Source organism: Theobroma umbraticum, unplaced genomic scaffold, assembly GCF_002168275.2.
Source record: "Theobroma umbraticum cultivar Fairchild unplaced genomic scaffold, ASM216827v3 scaffold_55.0, whole genome shotgun sequence".
Taxonomy (NCBI): domain Eukaryota; kingdom Viridiplantae; phylum Streptophyta; class Magnoliopsida; order Malvales; family Malvaceae; genus Theobroma; species Theobroma umbraticum.
Genome location: NW_018397270.1, coordinates 1,173,669 through 1,193,438, shown reverse-complemented (window position 1 = coordinate 1,193,438; position 19,770 = coordinate 1,173,669). Strand labels below are relative to the sequence as shown.

General features: G+C 30.7%; 1 protein-coding gene across 8 annotated transcripts in view; it reads left to right on the top strand.

Moving 5' to 3' along the window:
• The first annotated feature begins 78 nt into the window (after positions 1–78).
• Positions 79–19,770, top strand: part of LOC110426135 (yacP-like NYN domain protein) — a 26,331-nt gene continuing 6,639 nt past the window's right edge. The window contains exons 1-9 of one of the 8 annotated variants that reach the window (XM_021441262.2): positions 79–362; positions 940–1,011; positions 1,094–1,218; positions 1,301–1,461; positions 1,893–1,962; positions 3,618–3,672; positions 4,358–4,441; positions 12,211–12,263; positions 19,326–19,398. In XM_021441262.2, coding sequence (XP_021296937.1) covers positions 252–362; positions 940–1,011; positions 1,094–1,218; positions 1,301–1,461; positions 1,893–1,962; positions 3,618–3,672; positions 4,358–4,441; positions 12,211–12,263; positions 19,326–19,383 — 789 coding nt within the window. In that variant the 5' untranslated portion in view covers positions 79–251 and the 3' untranslated portion in view covers positions 19,384–19,398. The remainder of the gene's footprint in view (positions 363–939; positions 1,012–1,093; positions 1,219–1,300; positions 1,462–1,892; positions 1,963–3,617; positions 3,673–4,357; positions 4,442–12,210; positions 12,264–19,325; positions 19,399–19,770) is intronic. The other 7 variants (XM_021441259.1, XM_021441261.1, XM_021441256.2 and 4 more) reach the window with 7 other exon arrangements.

Sequence of the window (19,770 nt, the reverse complement as noted above, 5' to 3'; positions counted from 1 at the left end):
ATATTTTCATATTTTAAATTTATTAATTAATTCTTAATATTCGATTTATACGAGCCAAAATAAATCTACAGTGGAATGAGCGCAAGCTTAGAAAGACTGAAACCGAAACAGACCGATCCGAACCCGCCTACACTGCCCGTTTGCAAATCAATCTGCAATTTGCCAGTTTTCACTCAGTTACTACAAAAACCGAAATGAGAAAGGAAACGGAGCTAATCAGCTAGTGGGTCATTTATGGTCTCCCTTTGGACATGAGAAGCATCACGCTACCAGATTGTTGCTACTCCTCTGCATACTGTAAGCGCATGACTGTCATCCTCATGGGCAAAAGCAATAAGTCCCCTTCTCCTCCTCCCGATAAGGTTTTTCCATTTACTCCAATGGTTCCTTTGTTCTCTCTCTTTGTTTCAGCTCTAATTCCCAGTGCTACTCCTTTTCTTCTCTCTCTTTGGATTAATGGGTTTCGTTTACCATCACTAGTGTGGCCAAACAAATCATACGCAAATACACCTCCTTGTGAATTGAGTGTTTATTTCTATTGTCAGGATACGTGAATCACTTTTCACCACGCTTTTTCTCCTTTTAACTCGCTTGTTTGTTAGTATTTGTGTATCGAGAGCACAGAACTATCAAATTATATGCCACCAATTTTGGTTGCACAATACCCATATCATATAGAGCATTTAATAAATTATACGGGCTTTGATGGAGAGAGAGATACTTCTCTCGTTGTATATCAACTAATTCAAGAACTGTTAAGTCTTACCGACCAAAACAATTTGGGAAAAAATGTTTTGAGTAAATCAAGTCGTCCACTATTTGAGCTAAATAGATATGGTGAATTTTTCTCCAAATTATTCAGATTATTTTATTTCTTTACATTTCTTGGGACCTTTGCCATCCATTTTAGACTGCCTCTGACAAGGTTACCATTGATAGGGTCCCGAATCAGCTGCTCCAAGAATCACATCCAATGTCAAACAAAACTTGCAGTTTTTAAAGTTGTGGAAGGTATGTCATTGGTTTGCTTCTAAGATATGTATGCTGCTATTTATTCTGTATCCTTTTATCTTATCTGAGAAAAATCTCGTAGGAATATCAAAAGAGGAAATCTAGTGCACCTAAGCCTGCTACTAGTTACAGGAGAAAGAAGGTGCAAAAGGAGGACCCTCCAGATGATACAGAACTTTATCGTGATCCTACAACAACTCTTTATTAGTAAGCACTGTCTTGGTTTCTTTCTATGGTCATTTTTGAATCAATCCACTTTTCAGCTTCTTGGTGCTAAAAGTTTTTACAGTACCAACCAGGGTTTAGACGATGCAGTCCCTGTCTTGCTCGTTGATGGTTACAATGTATGTGGCTATTGGATGAAGCTGAAGAAGCATTTTATGAAAGGAAGGCTTGACATTGCACGCCAAAAACTAATAGATGAGCTTGTAAATTTTAGTATGCTTAGAGGTTTGTACTTTGTATCTTCCATTACTTGTCTGAAGTTATGGTTGTATCAGTTTCCTATAAACCCTTTGGGCAGGCCTGAGTGGAATGCTTATAAATATTTTGTATATGCTTTACTTCTTATTACCCCTTGGAATTCTCTGCATGATCATGATGCTTAACTATCTAAACACGTATAATTTTCAAAAAAAAGAAAAAAACTATCTAAACATGTAGCAAAAGTTAATATATGCACCAATTAGAAAATGATAATGATCTCACCTTTGTGCTTCAGTACCTTATAACTTATTAAGGTGTTAATCAAGTTTGTTAGAATTGAAACTTAATCTTGGATCTGAATATAGAGTTACTTGATTAATAACAGATGTTTTTGTGCATCCATTGTTGTTTTCTGATTTAATGTCCTAACGCTGTTATTTCTGAAATATTTTCAGAGGTTAAAGTGGTTGTTGTGTTTGATGCCATGATGTCTGGACTTCCTACACACAAGGAAAATTTTGCTGGGTACTGTATAATTCTGATTCTGTTATTGTCTAAAATAATTTCCATCTTTTTTTATTCTTTATGTTCTTGACCAAGAAAATATATATATATATGTATATATTTATATATTATTTATGCTTAAACTTGCTTGTTTTGACTAGACTTGACAATTTTGGACACGACCTGTTAACGCTACATGGGAACGATATGGAGTTAAGCAAGTTTTGATTTAGGGTTACCATATTTTGTGTTTTAAACGTGTTGACATGTGTAAGGCTTGGCAATTGTGTGTCTTAAATGGGTTAAACCCGCTTAACTTGACACCTTTAGCCCGTTTAATTAGTCATGGTATTGTGTCAATTCCTATAATATGACTTGTTTAATCCATTTTTGATATTTATTTAAACAGGTTAATCGTGTTTAAATGGGTTTTACATGTCATATTTGTGTTCATCAATCGAGTTAATCATGTCATGTTGTCTAACATGTGTAATAAACATATCTGTGTACTTGTTTGGAATTTTGACCTGGTTAATTAATCATGTCGTGTTTGCGTTTACCCATTTAACTGGTAATACTCTACTTAAACACGACATGATTATGACACAACAACACAAATTGCCAGGTCTGGTTTTGATAAACCAGTGAATCTTCCCCTTACATATGGATGAATTGTTATTTATTGACAGAGCTAGGTGAGCTATTATCTGAACCATTATAATTGCAATGATGTACTTGCTTGTTTCTACTGGAAAACTTCATTCTGGTTATTTTTGTAAATTAGGCCTGCATATGTTGTTTTCTACTTATTTGATCTTGCTGAAAACACCATGCTTGAATGATGATGAATTTCTTTGTTGCTAAATCCACAATTCTGCATGCTTGCTAACTTTTTAAGTTTATCCTCAGTTAGTTTACCTTTCCTTCTGGTTTACTTCAGACTCCTAGCAAAATATTTTTTTAATTTATTGTACAATTTGTCCTATACTAATCCTATTCAAACATTGGCATGTCAGATGCTTTACATCATGTATTGGGTCTACCCATATTTCATTTTCATTTACATCATGTCAGATGCTGTACAAGAATTCATACTCCTCCTTAAAGCTGAAATTGTATGCATAACTCCACCTTTTTCTTGTTTTTTCTTTAAAAGAGATATTGAGACAACTCAAAAACTTGAACTTGCAGTAACTCATGTGACGGAGGTGATACTCAGCCATTCAACTTAAGGAATTTGACATTCAGTCATTGATCAGTTAGCAGTCATATATCTCTGCTATTGGTTATGCTAATCTTTTTCCTCTGTATTTGTTTTAGTATGACAAGTCAGGCATTGGGTATGGCCTATGATTCAATGTAATGTGCATGTGATATGTTAGTGGTTTCTATAGCTTTTGCATGAAATGCTTAGAACATAGGACAATGTATCTTTTGCAGAAGTTAAGTTTAGCAAAAAGAAAAAGGTAACATGAAGAGTCAAATGCTTGATATTGATAGCAGTCAACTGCATGAGACTTCCATAATGAGTCATAGTATGCACATAACATGCCTTATAATGGTAGCATGGTCTTAAATACTTTATATTCAAAAGTCACTTATTTATATAATTGAATTTCCTTGCTGTTGATAAAATTCAACTTTAATGTGTGATGTTAATAATTTACAACTTTCAGCATTGATGTAGTTTACTCAGGAGAATCTTGTGCTGATGCATGGATTGAAAAGGAGGTAAGAGATGACAACAAGCTGAGAATGGTGAATTGTTCCTTTTCTGTTAATGTAGCATCTTTAGTTTTATATATAGAAGGATTGGATTTCAATATGCCTCATTATGTATTTTTTTCCCTTCACATTATGGAGATAATTTTACTTTGCCTTCTTGTTTGATGATAAGTTATTTTAAACTATAAAATTATGTTCTTGGCCAAAAAAAAAAAAAGCTATAAAACCAGTTTTTTGATTTGCTCAAGAAACTGCAATATATATCATGAAGGGATTGTACAAGTATCACCAAAATTGGTTGGACATGCAGCATATCCTTCTAGGTGTTTCCTTAAACTATATAAAAGACCACCACATCTTAATATTTGAAGCCTCCTTGGTTAAAATGTGTTCAGGAGTATTGTGTATGTACGCTTTGGAATGTGTTGGGGAGTATTTGAGAGTTTCATATTAAATAAAGATGCTGCCCCTCTGGTAAACTTTTTGCATTGAATAGCACAATATTAGGGGACAGTTTCAGTTTTGCATTTAGCAGAGTCAGCCTAGTCAGCTTTGTAAATTATTTTCTACAGCATATGTTTTGCAAACTGTTTTGCTTGACACCTTCAGTATACATCTTTGTGTATCATCCGAAGTAATATTTCTTCTTGTTGTTATTGATTTCTAGCATGGCATCTCATATGTAAAACAGGTAGTAGCCCTGAAGGAGGATGGATGCCCCAAAGTTTGGGTCGTGACTTCTGATCATTATCAGCAGCAAGCGGCATATGGAGCGGTAAGCATTTTCCTTCTGATCAGGAAATTATTCTATTGTAGTGATCATGACATTCTGCCAGGCTATTAATCGTCTGATGCTAATTTCTACTATTGTGCTCATATTGTCTTAGCGGATAAATTTTGAATTCTGCTTAATAGTCAGGATGCCTTATAATGTTTTTGAGTATATAATTTCATTAACTAAGTTATTGCCACTTGACTTGTGACACTAAACTCGACAATTGAGTAGCACATTAGGTAAAGGAAATTGAAGTCTGACCAAACTGTAGCAATTACAATAACTTTGGAGAGATTACAGGACCTTATGGAGTCACTCAAGTAGTATGGCACATCATACTAGTTCACTGCTAGGGTTCGTTAGAGTCACACCTAAAAGGATGAATCACACATTGACCAGTGAATATCAAAAGACATCTTTTTTCACTATCCTTCAAGTTAGATATTATAAACCTAAGTGTACGAGCATTCGTCCACCATTCTTTTGGCCAGATATTAAATTTTACATGTAGGAACTATAAGGGGGATGCTTACTTTGTGATAAATAAGGAGGTGCTATTAATGATAGTTGGAGTTCATCTCCTTTGGTATCCTTAATGATGAAGTGATGTAAAAAGAATCCTTCATCCTCATTTATCATTTACCATGAAGTATTAGAAAAAAAAATGGGTTGATTAGTCAATAAAGCACATAGGTGGAAAAACCAAAATACTTGCTCAAAGTAAGAAAATTATTGTTATAAAAATCAAATGGCTGCCTGATTGTCTTGATCCTTGTTGGTTACATTGCATACTAAAGTCATGTCGCATATATTTCACTTTTCTTATTATTTATAATTGCTTCGATTCTTACTTGTAGGGATATTGAAAATTTTTTTATGCTTGTGTTTTAGATGTATAAGTTTTCACAGAAGAGTTTTAGAAAGTATATTTATTGTATTTTGAGTTCTAACAACATTTTAACCGTTGAAGAATTTAAAGTAAACATAAATGGTTACTTGGAAGCAAGGATTTTCCTAAATCTATAGTGGGAAACACTATTTGGGTCTTAGGAGTAATAGAGTAAGGGATAGGAATTGGGGTCTTATGAGTAATAGAGTAAGGGATAGGAATTGGATTTTAATTTGAGGTAGACAGATAATTTAAGGTTCATCTGGTGAGGTTTCCTATTTAGGTTTTGTGTTTCGTTTAATTTTTCTTTTCTTTTTTTTTTGTTTTCCAATAATTGAAAATAGAAATATGTTTGGTATGTGATTTTGAAAAATATAATAAAGTTGTTGAAAAATAAATAATTCAGTATAGAAATAGTTTATTAACAATTAAGTAATGAATAATCTCGTGATTATAGAACACTCTAAATATCAGTGTGATATTTTATTATGTTATATTATCTATGAAAAGTTTTGTTCTGTATGTTTCCTTTAAACAATATATAATCGTTTGGTAACCGAAAAATGACTTGCTGGGGGAAAATTTTGTGTGTAAAATACTTTACAAGAGGGGTCCGCTTGGTACCCAAAAAATAACTTGTTGAGGAAAAGTTTTTTTACTGTAAAATATTTTATAGGAAAATTTAATGTTTTCTATTGTTTGGATAAACCATTGAAAACATTTTTTATTGTTTGGATCATGGAAAATATTTTCTGCCATCAATAGTGGAGTAAGCAATGGTGTCATTTGATTCACTAATTTGGGATGAAAATAATGAATGGATATGAAATGGGTAAAATTAATAATAATATTTTTTAAAAATATTTAACCACGTATCTATAACTATATATAAAAGGAAGCCAGTGCTTTATCTTTGCGTCATGTGGAGTGATAATTTTGTACTGTGTGGAGCTACAGTTGATTGACATATGGGTTGGTTGAGTTTGGAGGCTTTTAGTTGACATGTGGGTTGCTTAAGTTTGGAGGCTTCTAGGTGTGGGTTTGATCTTTTTGGACTTTCTCGTTAAATGTGTGGACTTGCGGTCTCCCACGTATGTGTTTTTTATTTTTGAATTCTTCTATTTCTCAGTATGATCTTCCTTTGTTAATTCTTCTATCCCTTCTAAGTTAATGAATTTCTCTATCAATTCTGTTATCTTTTCCTTAATCATGAGGTTTCAAACAATGATTAGATCCTTGCCTTTTACCTTAGTCAGACTTTTTCTAACTTGTGAAATCATAGTTGCTAGGTTATAGGCTTTGAGGCATGCGTTAACAATTGTTGTTGACCATAAGATTGAAATAGTGGAAGCTAGATGGATGCATGACCTGTCAACTTGGTAGTAAATTCTGTTAATTGCCTCACAGTCTTTTGTATGCATGTGGGTGTATATCATTTTTGCTCCCTTATTGTCAGTAGTACTATAGAACCGCAATGTTTTCCTTGAGTAAATTATCTTCCTTTGGTGAAAAATATTTTACAGCAATTAAGTTGTTTGGATCCGATTAACGGGTTTGGATCTAATTAATGGGTGTTTATGACTACTAGTTAAACATGCTCATATCTAAGTATTTTATTTAATGATTAGTGCAATTTAATCATTCATATGTTCCTTGACTCTTACACAATGCTAGTTTATAATTAAAGTTTTAATTTTCAAAAAAATTTGTATCTCATCACTTTTTTACCATAACACTATAAAAATATCAATATTTATCAATTGTGTAAAACATCCAAAATCTATATTTATGTGTATTCATTATAAAAATATTAATATTTATCAATAGTATAAGACATCTAAAACCTATATTTATGTGTTTACTATAAAAATATCAATATTTATCAATTGTGTAAGACATCCAAAATCTATAGTTATATGTATTCATCAAATGATGATCATTGCAATATTTTTTATTATAATAATTGGTAAGATTTATTCAATTTATATATAAAAATATAATTGCATTGAATGGTTTCATTAAAAAATATTTTTTAATTTTAATAATTTAAATATTAATATTTTAAGTTAAAAATTTTTTTAAGTTAACTATATTTTTAATATTTTAAGTTAAATATTAATATTCATTGGATTTATATTCCTAGACTTAGTATAAAGGTTTTATTTTTTTTTGCTGTTTGGAAAATGTGTTATGCTCCTTAGAGACATAAGACATTTTTTGTGGTCCATGGGCTATTTTTCCATTGACTCGTAAAATATTTTACATTTGAAATAAATTTTTTATCTTTCAAATAAGTATAAGTCTTGAAAACTTTTTTTGGACAATAGTTTAGCTTAGAACAAACAGACCCTAAAATTTAATGTTTTTTATTGGATAAACAATCGAAAATATTTTCTATTGTTTGGATCATAGAGTTATTTGGGTGTTAAAATGAGATATAGGAGTTGATTACAAAACAATGTTGACATTTAGTTTTCGTTAATTTGGGATTATAATTAGGAATGAATATGAAAATGAACAAAATCAATAATGATATTTCTCAAAGCATTTAACTATATCTGTAATGAAAATAAACTCCGATTTTCAAAAATTTTCACCATATCACTTTTTTTACCATAAAACTATAAAAATATAAATATTCATCAATTGTGTAAGATATCCAAAACGTATACTTATAAATATGTATCCATTAAATGACGGTCATTAAAATATTTTTTATTATAACTATTAGTAAGGTTTAAATCTATACTTGTAAATGTATATTCATCAAATGACGATTATTGAAATATTTTTTATTATAATTATAGTAAGATTTATTCAATTTATAATAAAAATTTTATTGTATTGAATTATTTTATTAAAAAATATATATTTTTTTAATTTTAATTGTGTTAAATAATTTAAATATTAATATTTTAAGTTAAAAAAATTTTAAGTTAAATATTGTTGTTTAAACTTAAAATATTTTCACTTAAATATTTCATTTATAATAAAATGTTCCCATTGACTTATAAAATGTTTTACATTTGGAATCAATTTTCTATTTCTCAAACAAGTATTGACTCTTGAAAATGTTTTTCGAAAAATATTTTGCTTCAAAACAAATGGACTTTAAATTGCAAAATGACTAAGTAATAATAATAAGTCAAACATTAAAATGTTTGTATATGTAATATAATGTTTAAATATTACAAGAAAAATAATATTAGATTTATAGACAACGTTTTTAAAGATATAATAATATGTTATTGAAAAGTATTTGAAATTATCTTATATATTTTAATTACTATGACGTAACAACATCATATATTGTTGGGAATGTTATGTTGTATGTTTAATGTAATATTTAATTTATTAATATCTTTATAACATATAGTTTAATACTTTAATTTTGAAAATATTATAATATGATATTATTTTAAATATAATAAAATGGCATTCATAAAATATAAAAGTCATATCATAGTTTTTTATATTTCAAGTTGTTTTATTATGTTATTGTAATATTATGTTATATTGAATACATTATTTCTTTATATATCTACTTTTTCTATGAGTTTATATTATAAGTTACAATATTGTTGTAAGAATATATTTTAGACATTATATCTTTAATATGAATTGATATAATTTATTTGTATATTTATGATTTTATTTAGTGTAATTTTGAATATTACTAAAATATTATTTGAAAATAATATAATATTTTAATTCCAAAAGAATTTATATAATGCTATATTATATTATATAAAAATTGTAAATATTTTTCCATTTTCACTATACTTATATATTATAATGTTTTTTTTGAAAGACTTATATATTATAATGTTATTATAAAATATTCAATATAATGTATTTATAGATCAAAGTTTGGTTATATATGTAATATTTTATATTTTTTAACTTTTATATGCTTCTACCATAATTGTACTAAAATGGTGCTTTTGCTTCATGTTGCATCACTTATTTAATAAAAAAAGAAACTGTTAAAAAAAAAAAGGAATAATGGTAAATTGAAGAATATTACAATTATAATAAAAATTAATAAAGGTAATAATTTTAAAATATTGACTTTTTGAATATTTTGAAGACAATAATGAAAAGATTACTTTAATCACGTAAAGGAAATGGAAAGAATAAAGTGTCATGGGCATTTTAGTCATTTTATAAAATTCATTAACAGTGTTTAGGGTTTTGGGACGGAATGTCCATTTTCAATAGTAATGGACCAAAAATGAATTAGAGTGAAACCTCAAGGGGGTTTTATCCTACAATTAATTATAATTAGTGCTATTTTTAATATCTCTCATTGTTGTCTTCATTAAAATTATAAAGTATTTGAATTTTAATAACAAGCCCCAAGTTACAAAGCACCAATTGTTTTCTTTTACCTTGTAACATACAAATTAATTCATCACAATCATATAAAATATGGGAAAAGTTGTAGGTGTTTAAAGCAATAGGTATCTATGGATAAAGGTGGACAATCTATTTGGAAAAAAGGGTGTATGTTTTTAATTTGTTATTATCATGTTAATTGATACAAAATGTTTTTAGTATTTATTTATAAAATCTTTTTTTCTTAAAAATTGTGTAAGTATTATTTAATTAATTATATCATCTCTTTCATTATTACCTCTTTCTAACTACAAAATCAAAAAATGCCAATCTTATTTGCAACAATGATGAGTTAATTATGTTAGAATTATTTTTATTGATAAAGAAACATATTATATTAAAATACCCAAATTATAACTATTACTATAAAATATTAGATTAAGAGAAAATAAAAATAAAGTGAGTAGGAAGAAAAGGAAAATTAGATTAAGCTGTAAAAGTAAATAATCAAGCGTTTTTTTAATCTAATTTATTGTTAACTTTTTTTTTGAAAAAAAAACTCGTTTTATTTCCTATTTTTCCATTTTCCCATTTTTTTTTCTTCCCTGCTCTATCTCTTTTTGCTTCCCTAGCCTCCTTTCCAGAGTCATAGTTGGTTGTTGATATGGTTGCCAAAGACCAGATCCAACACGATGGCAACTTGCCTTGTTCCCTTTCCCCCACTTTCTCCTTTACTCTTCCCTCATTTTCTCACTATCAAGGTCCTCTTGCTTTGGCTTGACCTCTCATTCACTTTGCTACTGATCTTCGTGGCACTCTCCCTATCCTTAGTGGTGAATCCATAATTTTGTATGAGGAATGACTAACCAAGGAGGAGAAACAGAGTGATCTTTTAATTTCAACAGTGAGTGGTTATTGCCACCAAGATGTCTGCTTATTCTTGACTAGCTGTGTAGTTGATAATTGGTAGAAGGAAAATAGAGGAAAAGGGAAATGGTTAAGGAAGGACCATGGGAAAGATGGGAAGGAAATTATTTAACTTCATATTGAGCCACAAGGTCTAACTCTTTACAACATCCTGTAAATTGGACTTAACCAAAGAACCTTCCCACTCATTGTGAGGTTAAACTAAATCCAAGATCTAATTCTGATAAGACATGCTTAGGAATAAATGTAAATTAATAAATTAATAGTTAATAAAAAATCATCTACATTTTGGAGCAGAGGATTTCCTTGGGAAGGGATTTTGATGCATCTCTAATAAAATTCTAAATATAGTGATCGAAAGTCTAGTACATTTGAAGTTCTGGAAGAGAGAAATTCCCAGTCTTTACGCTTTGCCCTTGTATAGAAAACCCTTGCAAATGTGTTTACATGCACTAAACACTAAGAGAGAGTGAAGATAAATATAACAAAAGAAGTTATTCACAAGTGTATTATTTTTTATGCATATGTTATGGTACTTTTTATTGTTTGCAGAATATCTGGCAAAGTTTTGAAAACAGAATAGTAAGAGAGTGACATTTGCAACTCTCATTAGTGCAACGATAAACATATGTTGAAATATGGACTTTCAGTGTACCAAAAAGACGATATGAGACTTTCAACATTTAAAAGAAACATATAAAATGACGAGTTTGTCAAGACTACAAATCTTACACATACGTATAATGTGCTTTTCTCCATTTCTGTGGTCACCAAACTCTTTAATTCTTTTCTTTCCACCACTTTGCTATTCGATTGAGATTATAACCTTCTATCATATGCCTGACATTCGTTAACTCTTTTTCCAACTCCTCTAACTTTTTATTCCATTTTTCAATTGATGCAAATTTTTATGTCCAAACTTCATTACTTATTTCCATGTTAGTTGTTGAGCTTAGTTTTGCACAAATTTTATTGCAACTTGCAAGTTTCTTCCTTTAATTTTTATTTTCCATGAAAGAAAGTTTTCATTTTAATCAATTTTGCTATTCAATTGAGATTATAACCCTCTTTCATATGCCTGACATTTGTTAACTCTTTTTCCAGCTCCTCTAACTTTCTATTCCATTTTTCAATTGATGCAAATTTTTATGGCCAAACTTCATTACTTATTTCCATGTTAGTTGTTGAGCTTAGTTTTACACAAATTTTATTGCAACTTGCAAGTTTCTTCTTTTAATTTTTATTTTCCACGAAAGAAAGTTTTCACTTTAATCAATTTTGGTATCCCAGTTTTTGCATGATGGTAGATGCTACTTATAAGTAGAAAATTCCTAGAACTATGACTACTTGTATTTAGAAAAGTGCCACTTAACTGTTAGCTATTTAGAAATATCTTGCTATTCTGCCTCTTTTGGCAATTAAAAGGCTGCCACTTAACTATGTGCTTTTTTCAATTTGCTTTGTGGCGACCCAACATGTGATTATCATTAGCCATAAGTTTCACTTTCTATCTTAAACAATTGAAAAATAGTGATAGTTACTTCCTCTTATTTTTGGCAATGGTTTGATTATGGTCTACTAAATTATTCATTGTGCGTTGGACTTATTTACATAGATGGTTATATTCAGGGAGCCTTTATTTGGAGCTCCAAGGCATTGGTTTCTGAGGTGAGGCATAGTAATTAAATCACATGCTGCATTATGTATTCCACACAAAATGGATATCTGTATTTAACTTATTTATCAGCATGTGGCTCTTACAAAACTTAATTTATCTTATCATGAGCATTGTTCCTGTACTTGTTAACTAGTTACTTTGTCCTTGTTTGTTCCTTGTGAAATAGGTTAGCAATACTAAACCAAAACTATCAACCGTGATGGAAGGGGAATGGTTGCTCATTAATTTGTTAATTTTATGATACCATCCTAGAGTGCTTCTAATGTGTAACGAATAAATAGGAAGAAAGTGAAAATAAGAGTTTTCTTGGGAAACTCTTTTTACTCTAAGGAATTTCAAAGAATTTAAATTACAAAATTTAACAAAAGACTTTAGTCTTTACATAGGGCTAATACCCTCAAAAAATAATAAAATTAATTGATGATATCAACTAGTTGAAAATATCTCATCCTTATTGATAAATCATGAAGAAACAATAAATAAATTTTAGTTACCCTACATAAATCCTAATCACATAAAGGTAATAAATATCTAACTAATAACAAGATATAAACAGAAAAATTTTTACCTCTTAGAATGGTTGTGTCCTCAATGTTGGAAATCATGGAATCATCTCTTGAAGTCTTCCTTGGTTCTTTGAAATTCATCCATGTAATGGACCATGTCCATGTGGCACCTAGAAACTTTTCTCTTGTTCCCTATCACCTTGAAGGTTTTATTGATGAAGCATAATCATAAGCCCTCCACATGTTTTCACGTGGTACTTTTTGAACATATTTATGCCTATAAGATGACACACAAAAGACCACTCTTTTTCTTTGTAGGAATTTTGTCGTCTAGTAGTTGAAGTTGTGGTAAGCTTGGAAAATTTGCCATTTCCTTGAAGTTTTCAACTAATTGTAATTGAGGATGGCCTCCTTCTACTGCTTGACTCAACAAAGACTTTCATCTCTTCATATTGATCATCTTGATCAAACTTTTAGAAAGAGCTCACTTGCTCTAGATGTAATATCAAGGAAGCAGATAGTTTCTCATCTAGTTGACAACGTTTTCTAACTTGGCAAGTATGTGGTTTTCCATATTGACCAACTGGTGCAAAAGAAGTAGGGGAAAGAGATAGAAAATAGAAATTTAGAGGGAAAGCAAAAAAGAGATAGAAACAATTTGGGAGGAATAGAAAGAAATCAGAGGAGAACTAGGGGTGAAAACCTAAAACAATCAGTAAAAGGAGAAAATCACAATAATTAACATCTCAAAAAGTCAAATATTCATCATCTAAAAGCTAATTAAATCCACAAATAACATTGAATTTATAAGCTCCACCCTAAAACCCTCATAACAATGCAAATGCCAAATATAGCCCTGATTAAAATACCCATAAAAAAAATAAAGAGCCTAACCGATACTCCATCATTCACCCTCGGTTGAAAGAACTTGACTACGAATTGTTGGAATGGAAACTTTATTTTGCTTCGTGAAATCCATAAATAGGAAACATAAGCTTCTTTCTAATGAAGAAGATAAGTGATAGTTGTCTAGAATCGAAGCAACAAATGAATAACAAAGAATCATTGCCATTAGTAAAATGCCTATAGGAAGACTAGCAGATAGAGCAAAAGGCTTAAAAGCATCTTGCTCAAGTAATGCATTTTCTTCATGAAAAACATTATTAACATTCAATAGATTGAGGAAAGCGAATAAATATGCAATAAGTCCAAGTTGTGGGATGAAGAAATAAAGGTAAATGGATTTGGCACTCAATTTAATTAAATAGTCAAGCAAAAGTTCAAGAGTGATGCAAACCATGACATCATCGATAGCAAACATAAGCTGCCTTTCCAATGAAGAAGATAAGTGATAGTTGTCTAGATAAGAATCAACAAATGCATGAAAAAGAATCATTGTCATGAGTAGAATGCTTGTAGGAAGACTAGCAGATAAAGCAAAAGGCTTAAAAGCATCCTGCTCAAGTAATGCATTTTCCACATGAGAAACATTATTAACATTCAATTGATTGAGGAAAGCAAATAAATATGCAATAAGTCCAAGTTGTGGGATGAAGAAATAAGGGTAAATGGATTTGGCAACCGATTTAATTAAATAGTCAAGCAAATGTTCAAGAGTGATGCGAACCAGGACATCATCAATAGCAGCAAATTTCTTAGTATCACTATGCATGTCCATAGTAAAATTTAAATCTATATAATTTGTAAAAATTTTGTCTAATCCTAGCATGGATATCAAAAATACATTTATAAAAGAATTTCAAATGATTAAAAAGAAAAGTGTCATGTGGAAGAATAAAATCAAGAAGCATGTGGGATTGATTATTAGTTAGGCAATAAAATGAACTTTTGTCTAGAAATTTATGAGCGAACTTAGGGTTAATCCCTGTAATAGCTGACTTCAAACCATAATTACAATTCTCCATTTCCATCATAAAACCCCAAAAAGGGAATTCACTTGTACACTTAGTAGGTATAGTACCAATATTGATGATCTCATTGCCACCGCCACCCTATAATCAATCTCTAACATTCACATCACCCATCATCAAGGTAATTAGGTGGGCATTACCATCCTTTCCTAGGTCATCTTCATCCTCAAACTATTTGAACATTTCCCTTTAAGGGTTCCTCAAAGTCTTGTTCTACAAATAAGGCTTGTTGTTGACATTTTAAAGCTATGTGACCTTTACCATGACATCAAAAACTCTGAACTGAAGAGCTATTCGATGCCTTAGAACTACAACAACTAGAATTTCGAGAAGAAAATTCCTTATTCTTAGTAGTGCTATTATTTTTAAGCTTTGAAAATAAGACTCCTCTAGATTGATCGTGGCTATCAAAATTGTTTAGAAAACCTATGTAATAGTCCTTGTATATCTCTTGGCAACTAAGACACTATGGTAACCTTCATCTCAACAATCTGAAGTAGACAACTCTACAGCCTCCCTAATCTCCTCTCTACGCCCATGAATAAATCTTCGAACTATGTGAAAAAGTTTCTTCAAATATTTGCACCCTAAGCATAAGTTCATCAAACTTGTTCATGTAACTAGACACAATAGTAGTTTGTCTAAGGTTTAAAAGTTGGTGATACAATTTACTTTTATGATAGGGAGGTAAGTGCATCTCTTTCAACTTTTGTCTCTTGACAATCCATTGAGTAATTGGAGGGTCACCTAAATTTTCCAGTGCCTATTGGACACCATTCCATTCTTGGCTGCACCTACCAATTTTATTATAGCAAACTGCACTTTTTCTATATTACTCACCTGACAACATTCATAATAGTTCTTCAACTCTAGCCAATCTTTTCATCAAAAGATCATAGGTCAACCTTGTCTGACTTGTGAGCATCAGAATACACATGATAATGCATATCATCCTTAACAAAGTGTACCATACTTAGGGTAATCCTCATGTTGCCTAAGAAAATGCCTATGGCCCTCTCGATGCTTAAGGAAATTCCTATCACCCTTATCATGTAAGCTATCTTGCTGAAAATTTCTTTCAGTGTCATAATCTTTACTAGTCCTAAAAGATTCACTAGAATGATATGCATGCTTAAGACTAGATGGGCATCTACAAATTTTCCATCACAATCAACTTCACCCTTGGACTTTGGAGGATCTTAGGGTTCTTTAATTCTACTTTAACAGCTTGTCTAAGGACTCAACCATTCCCTAAGTTTGTTCCTGGAGTGGGAGGAATACCTTTACTATATAGAGTTGTGAGCACATTTTAGTCAATTTATGGGTTCAGCCTCCTCCCCCACCGTACATTTATCCAATCTCTTTACTATTTGTTTAACTTTTGATTTATAATAGATATTGCATGCTCCATCGAGTCCATTTTACCTTCTAAGACTCCATTTTAGTGGTTTAGCCATTCATTCTTCTTTAGGGAAAATTGAGGCTAAAACATTTTGGGAAGAAGATTTTAAATCAAAGGCATCAGAAGTTTGAGTTGTAACACCCCATACCTTGGTGTAGTAGCCCATATAACCTTATCTATAAGACAAAGGTCAATTGAAGCTAATTGAAGTGCTAAAGAGTGGTGAAGGATGAAAGGAATATTTTGAAATAAAATAATAAAATAATAATATCTTATTAAAAATGAGTTAGTGGAGTTAAAAGGTGGATTTGAAGTGAATTAGGGCAAAGTAAGACACTTTGAAACTTGATAAGACAAGTGAAAAATTTTAAAATAAAATAATATTAAAATAATTTTGATACAAGAACAGGTTACATCATATGAGATATAGGTTAAGTTTAAATGGGAGAGAGAAAAGAAATATAATTATTGGATATAATGAGTAAAATGATATGTTATTCATTTTATTGTATTATATTATATTATTTAAATAGCGAAATTTTTGGTGACATGTAAATGTGAATAAAGTGAAAAATAATAAGAGTTGGCACCACTTGGCCGGTCATGTGGAATGGAAAGGAAACAAAAGTCAAGAGAAAAATTCAAAGCTTTTCACTTAGTCAACAAGTAGTAAAATCTCGTCTATTCTTTTTTCCTTCTCCCATCCTTTCTTTTCTTTCTTTGTGCACAATTCCCAACAAGCTCTCACATGTTTGGCCGGCCATGGAGAGAGAGAAAAAGAAAAACAAAAGTCAAAGCTTCCTTTGTAAGCTTTTACCAATCTAAATAGTAAAATTACCATTTAACCCTCCTAAGTTCTCATCCTTTTTATTAAGTCTTCCCATCACTTCTTAAATTTTAATTTTTTTCTATTTCCTTTCTTGATGTGTGTATAAATATACTATAAGGTTTGCACCCCATCAACGTGTCATCATAATATTTAAATATATACTTACTCGCTTGTGCTCCCTTTAATAAAGACACGTGAGTCTCGCTAACCTCATTTTTCTTCGGTATTCTTCTTTTCTTCTTCTCCCCACTTAGATAATCTTCTTTTTTAACTAATCTCACTAATAAATAAAATATTAATATTTTAATAATATTTTATTCATAAAAATATTATTTTATTTAAAAATATTTTTTTTACCTATCACCGTTCTCTGACACTTAGGCTTACGTCAAATAACCTTTTTGCTCATCAATAGACTCTTATCAATTTCTAAATGAGGGTACGGGGTGTTACAGAACCTCTCAAATTGGACTTCAAATTTGGAATCCAAAGGTCAAAATTAGCAAAGAAGGGTCTAAAAATTCTTGATGTTTCATGTTGCATGGCGCAAATGTGGATGCTGACATGATAATGGTTGGTGAAATGGCATTTGGTGGTGCAGTCTAGTGTGCGAAACGTGCCCTAACCCTTAATGGCGACAACCTAACCTAGCATGTGCAATGGCTTTTGTGTATGAAACTTCACCTGCAAGACCATTTGTAGCTAGTGACAATGGTGGTTGTGCCTCTATTCAGTGGATAGATAGCAACATATCTAGCTTCATAGTTTTGGTTTTTCTTAAATTCTTTTCTGATGCATGGTGAGGCTAACGGTGATGACACTTAATGGAATTATCGATGAGAGACCGGCAGAGCTAGTGGCAACAAATATTGGTGATTGGATGGTCAATGGGGGGAATCTAGTTTTCTCGTTGTTTGGGCACTTTTGTATTTTGGAATTTCTTTTTTTTGCTCTCCATAAACAAGCCTAGATGGATTTTTTTTTTATTTATTGATCGAGAGGATAGACGAATAGTAAAAGCCATTTTAGAGCTCTAATGCCAAATTGATGTAAAACGGGGGAAAGAGATAGAAAATAAAAATTTAGAGAGAAAATTAGAACTAGACAAAAGCAATTAGAAAGGAACAGAGGAAATTAGGGGAGAAAGAGAAGAACTAGGTGAGAAAACCAAAAAGGATTAATAAAGGAAGAAAATCAATATACTTAAAATCTCAAACATCCATCATCCAAAATCTAATTTAAACCTAAAACAACATTGTATTTAAAAGCTATACCCTAAAACCCTAATGACAATACAACTGCCAAGTGTAACCTTGATTAAAATAAGCTTACTAAAATAAAAAGCTTAAGCAATTTTCCACCGCATCATGTGTATGAGATACAAAGGAAGAAAGTGAAAATAACGGCTTTCCAAGGAAACTAAACGTTGGCATATTTATCCAAATTCAACATGCAAAACTAAAGAGTTTAGTCTTTAGATATAGTGAACAACTCAAAAAATTATAAAATTAATTGATATTATTACACATAGTGATAATATCTCATCCTATCTGATGACTCATAAACAAATAATAAATAGATTCTAAATTGATTACATAAATAATACATAAATCCTAATCACACCAAGATGATAAATAGCTAACAAATAACTTGAAATAAACGGGTAACAACTTTTCACTTAGCATGTGCTGATGGTTAGCACTTTGGCAAGTGAGAGAGAGACAGAGGCATCTTATGCAAACAAAAAGTATTAAATTCATGCAACTGAAATAGTAAGTTTACTTTTTAAAACATCATGATAGTTTTAGCCTTGTATTAGTTAATGAGGATTGAAGCATTGAGCTACTTATATATTTTAGCCAATTTCCCTTATTATAATTCTGAGGATAGTGGCAATGCTAATTGTTCACTGGATTTGTTTTGTTTTAATTTCAATTAGCAATGCTCTTTTCATCCTGTCCTTATGGATGGTAAATAAGACAAGGCACTTCTCGTTTTATGATATAATAAGACCTTCCTTTTTTTCCTTAGTTTTGTCCCTACCGTAGACTAAACATCACTATAGTTTATCAACAATTAAAAACCTCTCTAGAGACATGGCCAAATGTTCAAGCTTGGTCTTGGTTAAAAAGGGTTATTATTGATAAGTGCAGCTTGGTGTTAATATAATTGCCTGTACAATTTATCTGATTTCATTGAATTAAGAGATAAGCATCCATGTTATGACACATTGTTATCCTTGATGTAGCCCTTTTTTATCGAAGCGTTGTTTGTATATGACATCGATGATATGACTGATTGTTATCCTTGTGTAACCTCTTTTTCCTGAAGTATTGTTTGTAAACTGTCATTTTTATTAATTGTTCCTCTATAATTATGTGTAGATTAATGCTTCACAGAAGGAGTTTGAGAGGATGCTTCAAGAACAAAGGTGTTCTCTAATTGGAATGAAAGCTTGTAAAACCCTACACCTAAGAAATAAAAAAAATTGCATGCCATTTCTTCAGTTTATGTACTGCATTTTGAAATTGCCGTACAACTAACTGAACTTATGTTTTGCATAAATTTCTTCTTATTCACTGATAGGGGATCTCAAAACGTTGTCATAATTAAATAGTATTGAGTAACATATTCTAGGTTCTAAATGGCACATTAGGCAAATATAATATCATGTTGAAGGATAAGCCTAAGTCTTAAATCATAATTCATGTGGCCTTATCTCCTTCACATACGCCTGTAACGATAAACTAATGGCATATTGGTCATTTCTGAGAGATCTATAACCCATTTTGTCTGCAAAGAGCTTGTTTGGCCTAGCTTTTTTCTAAC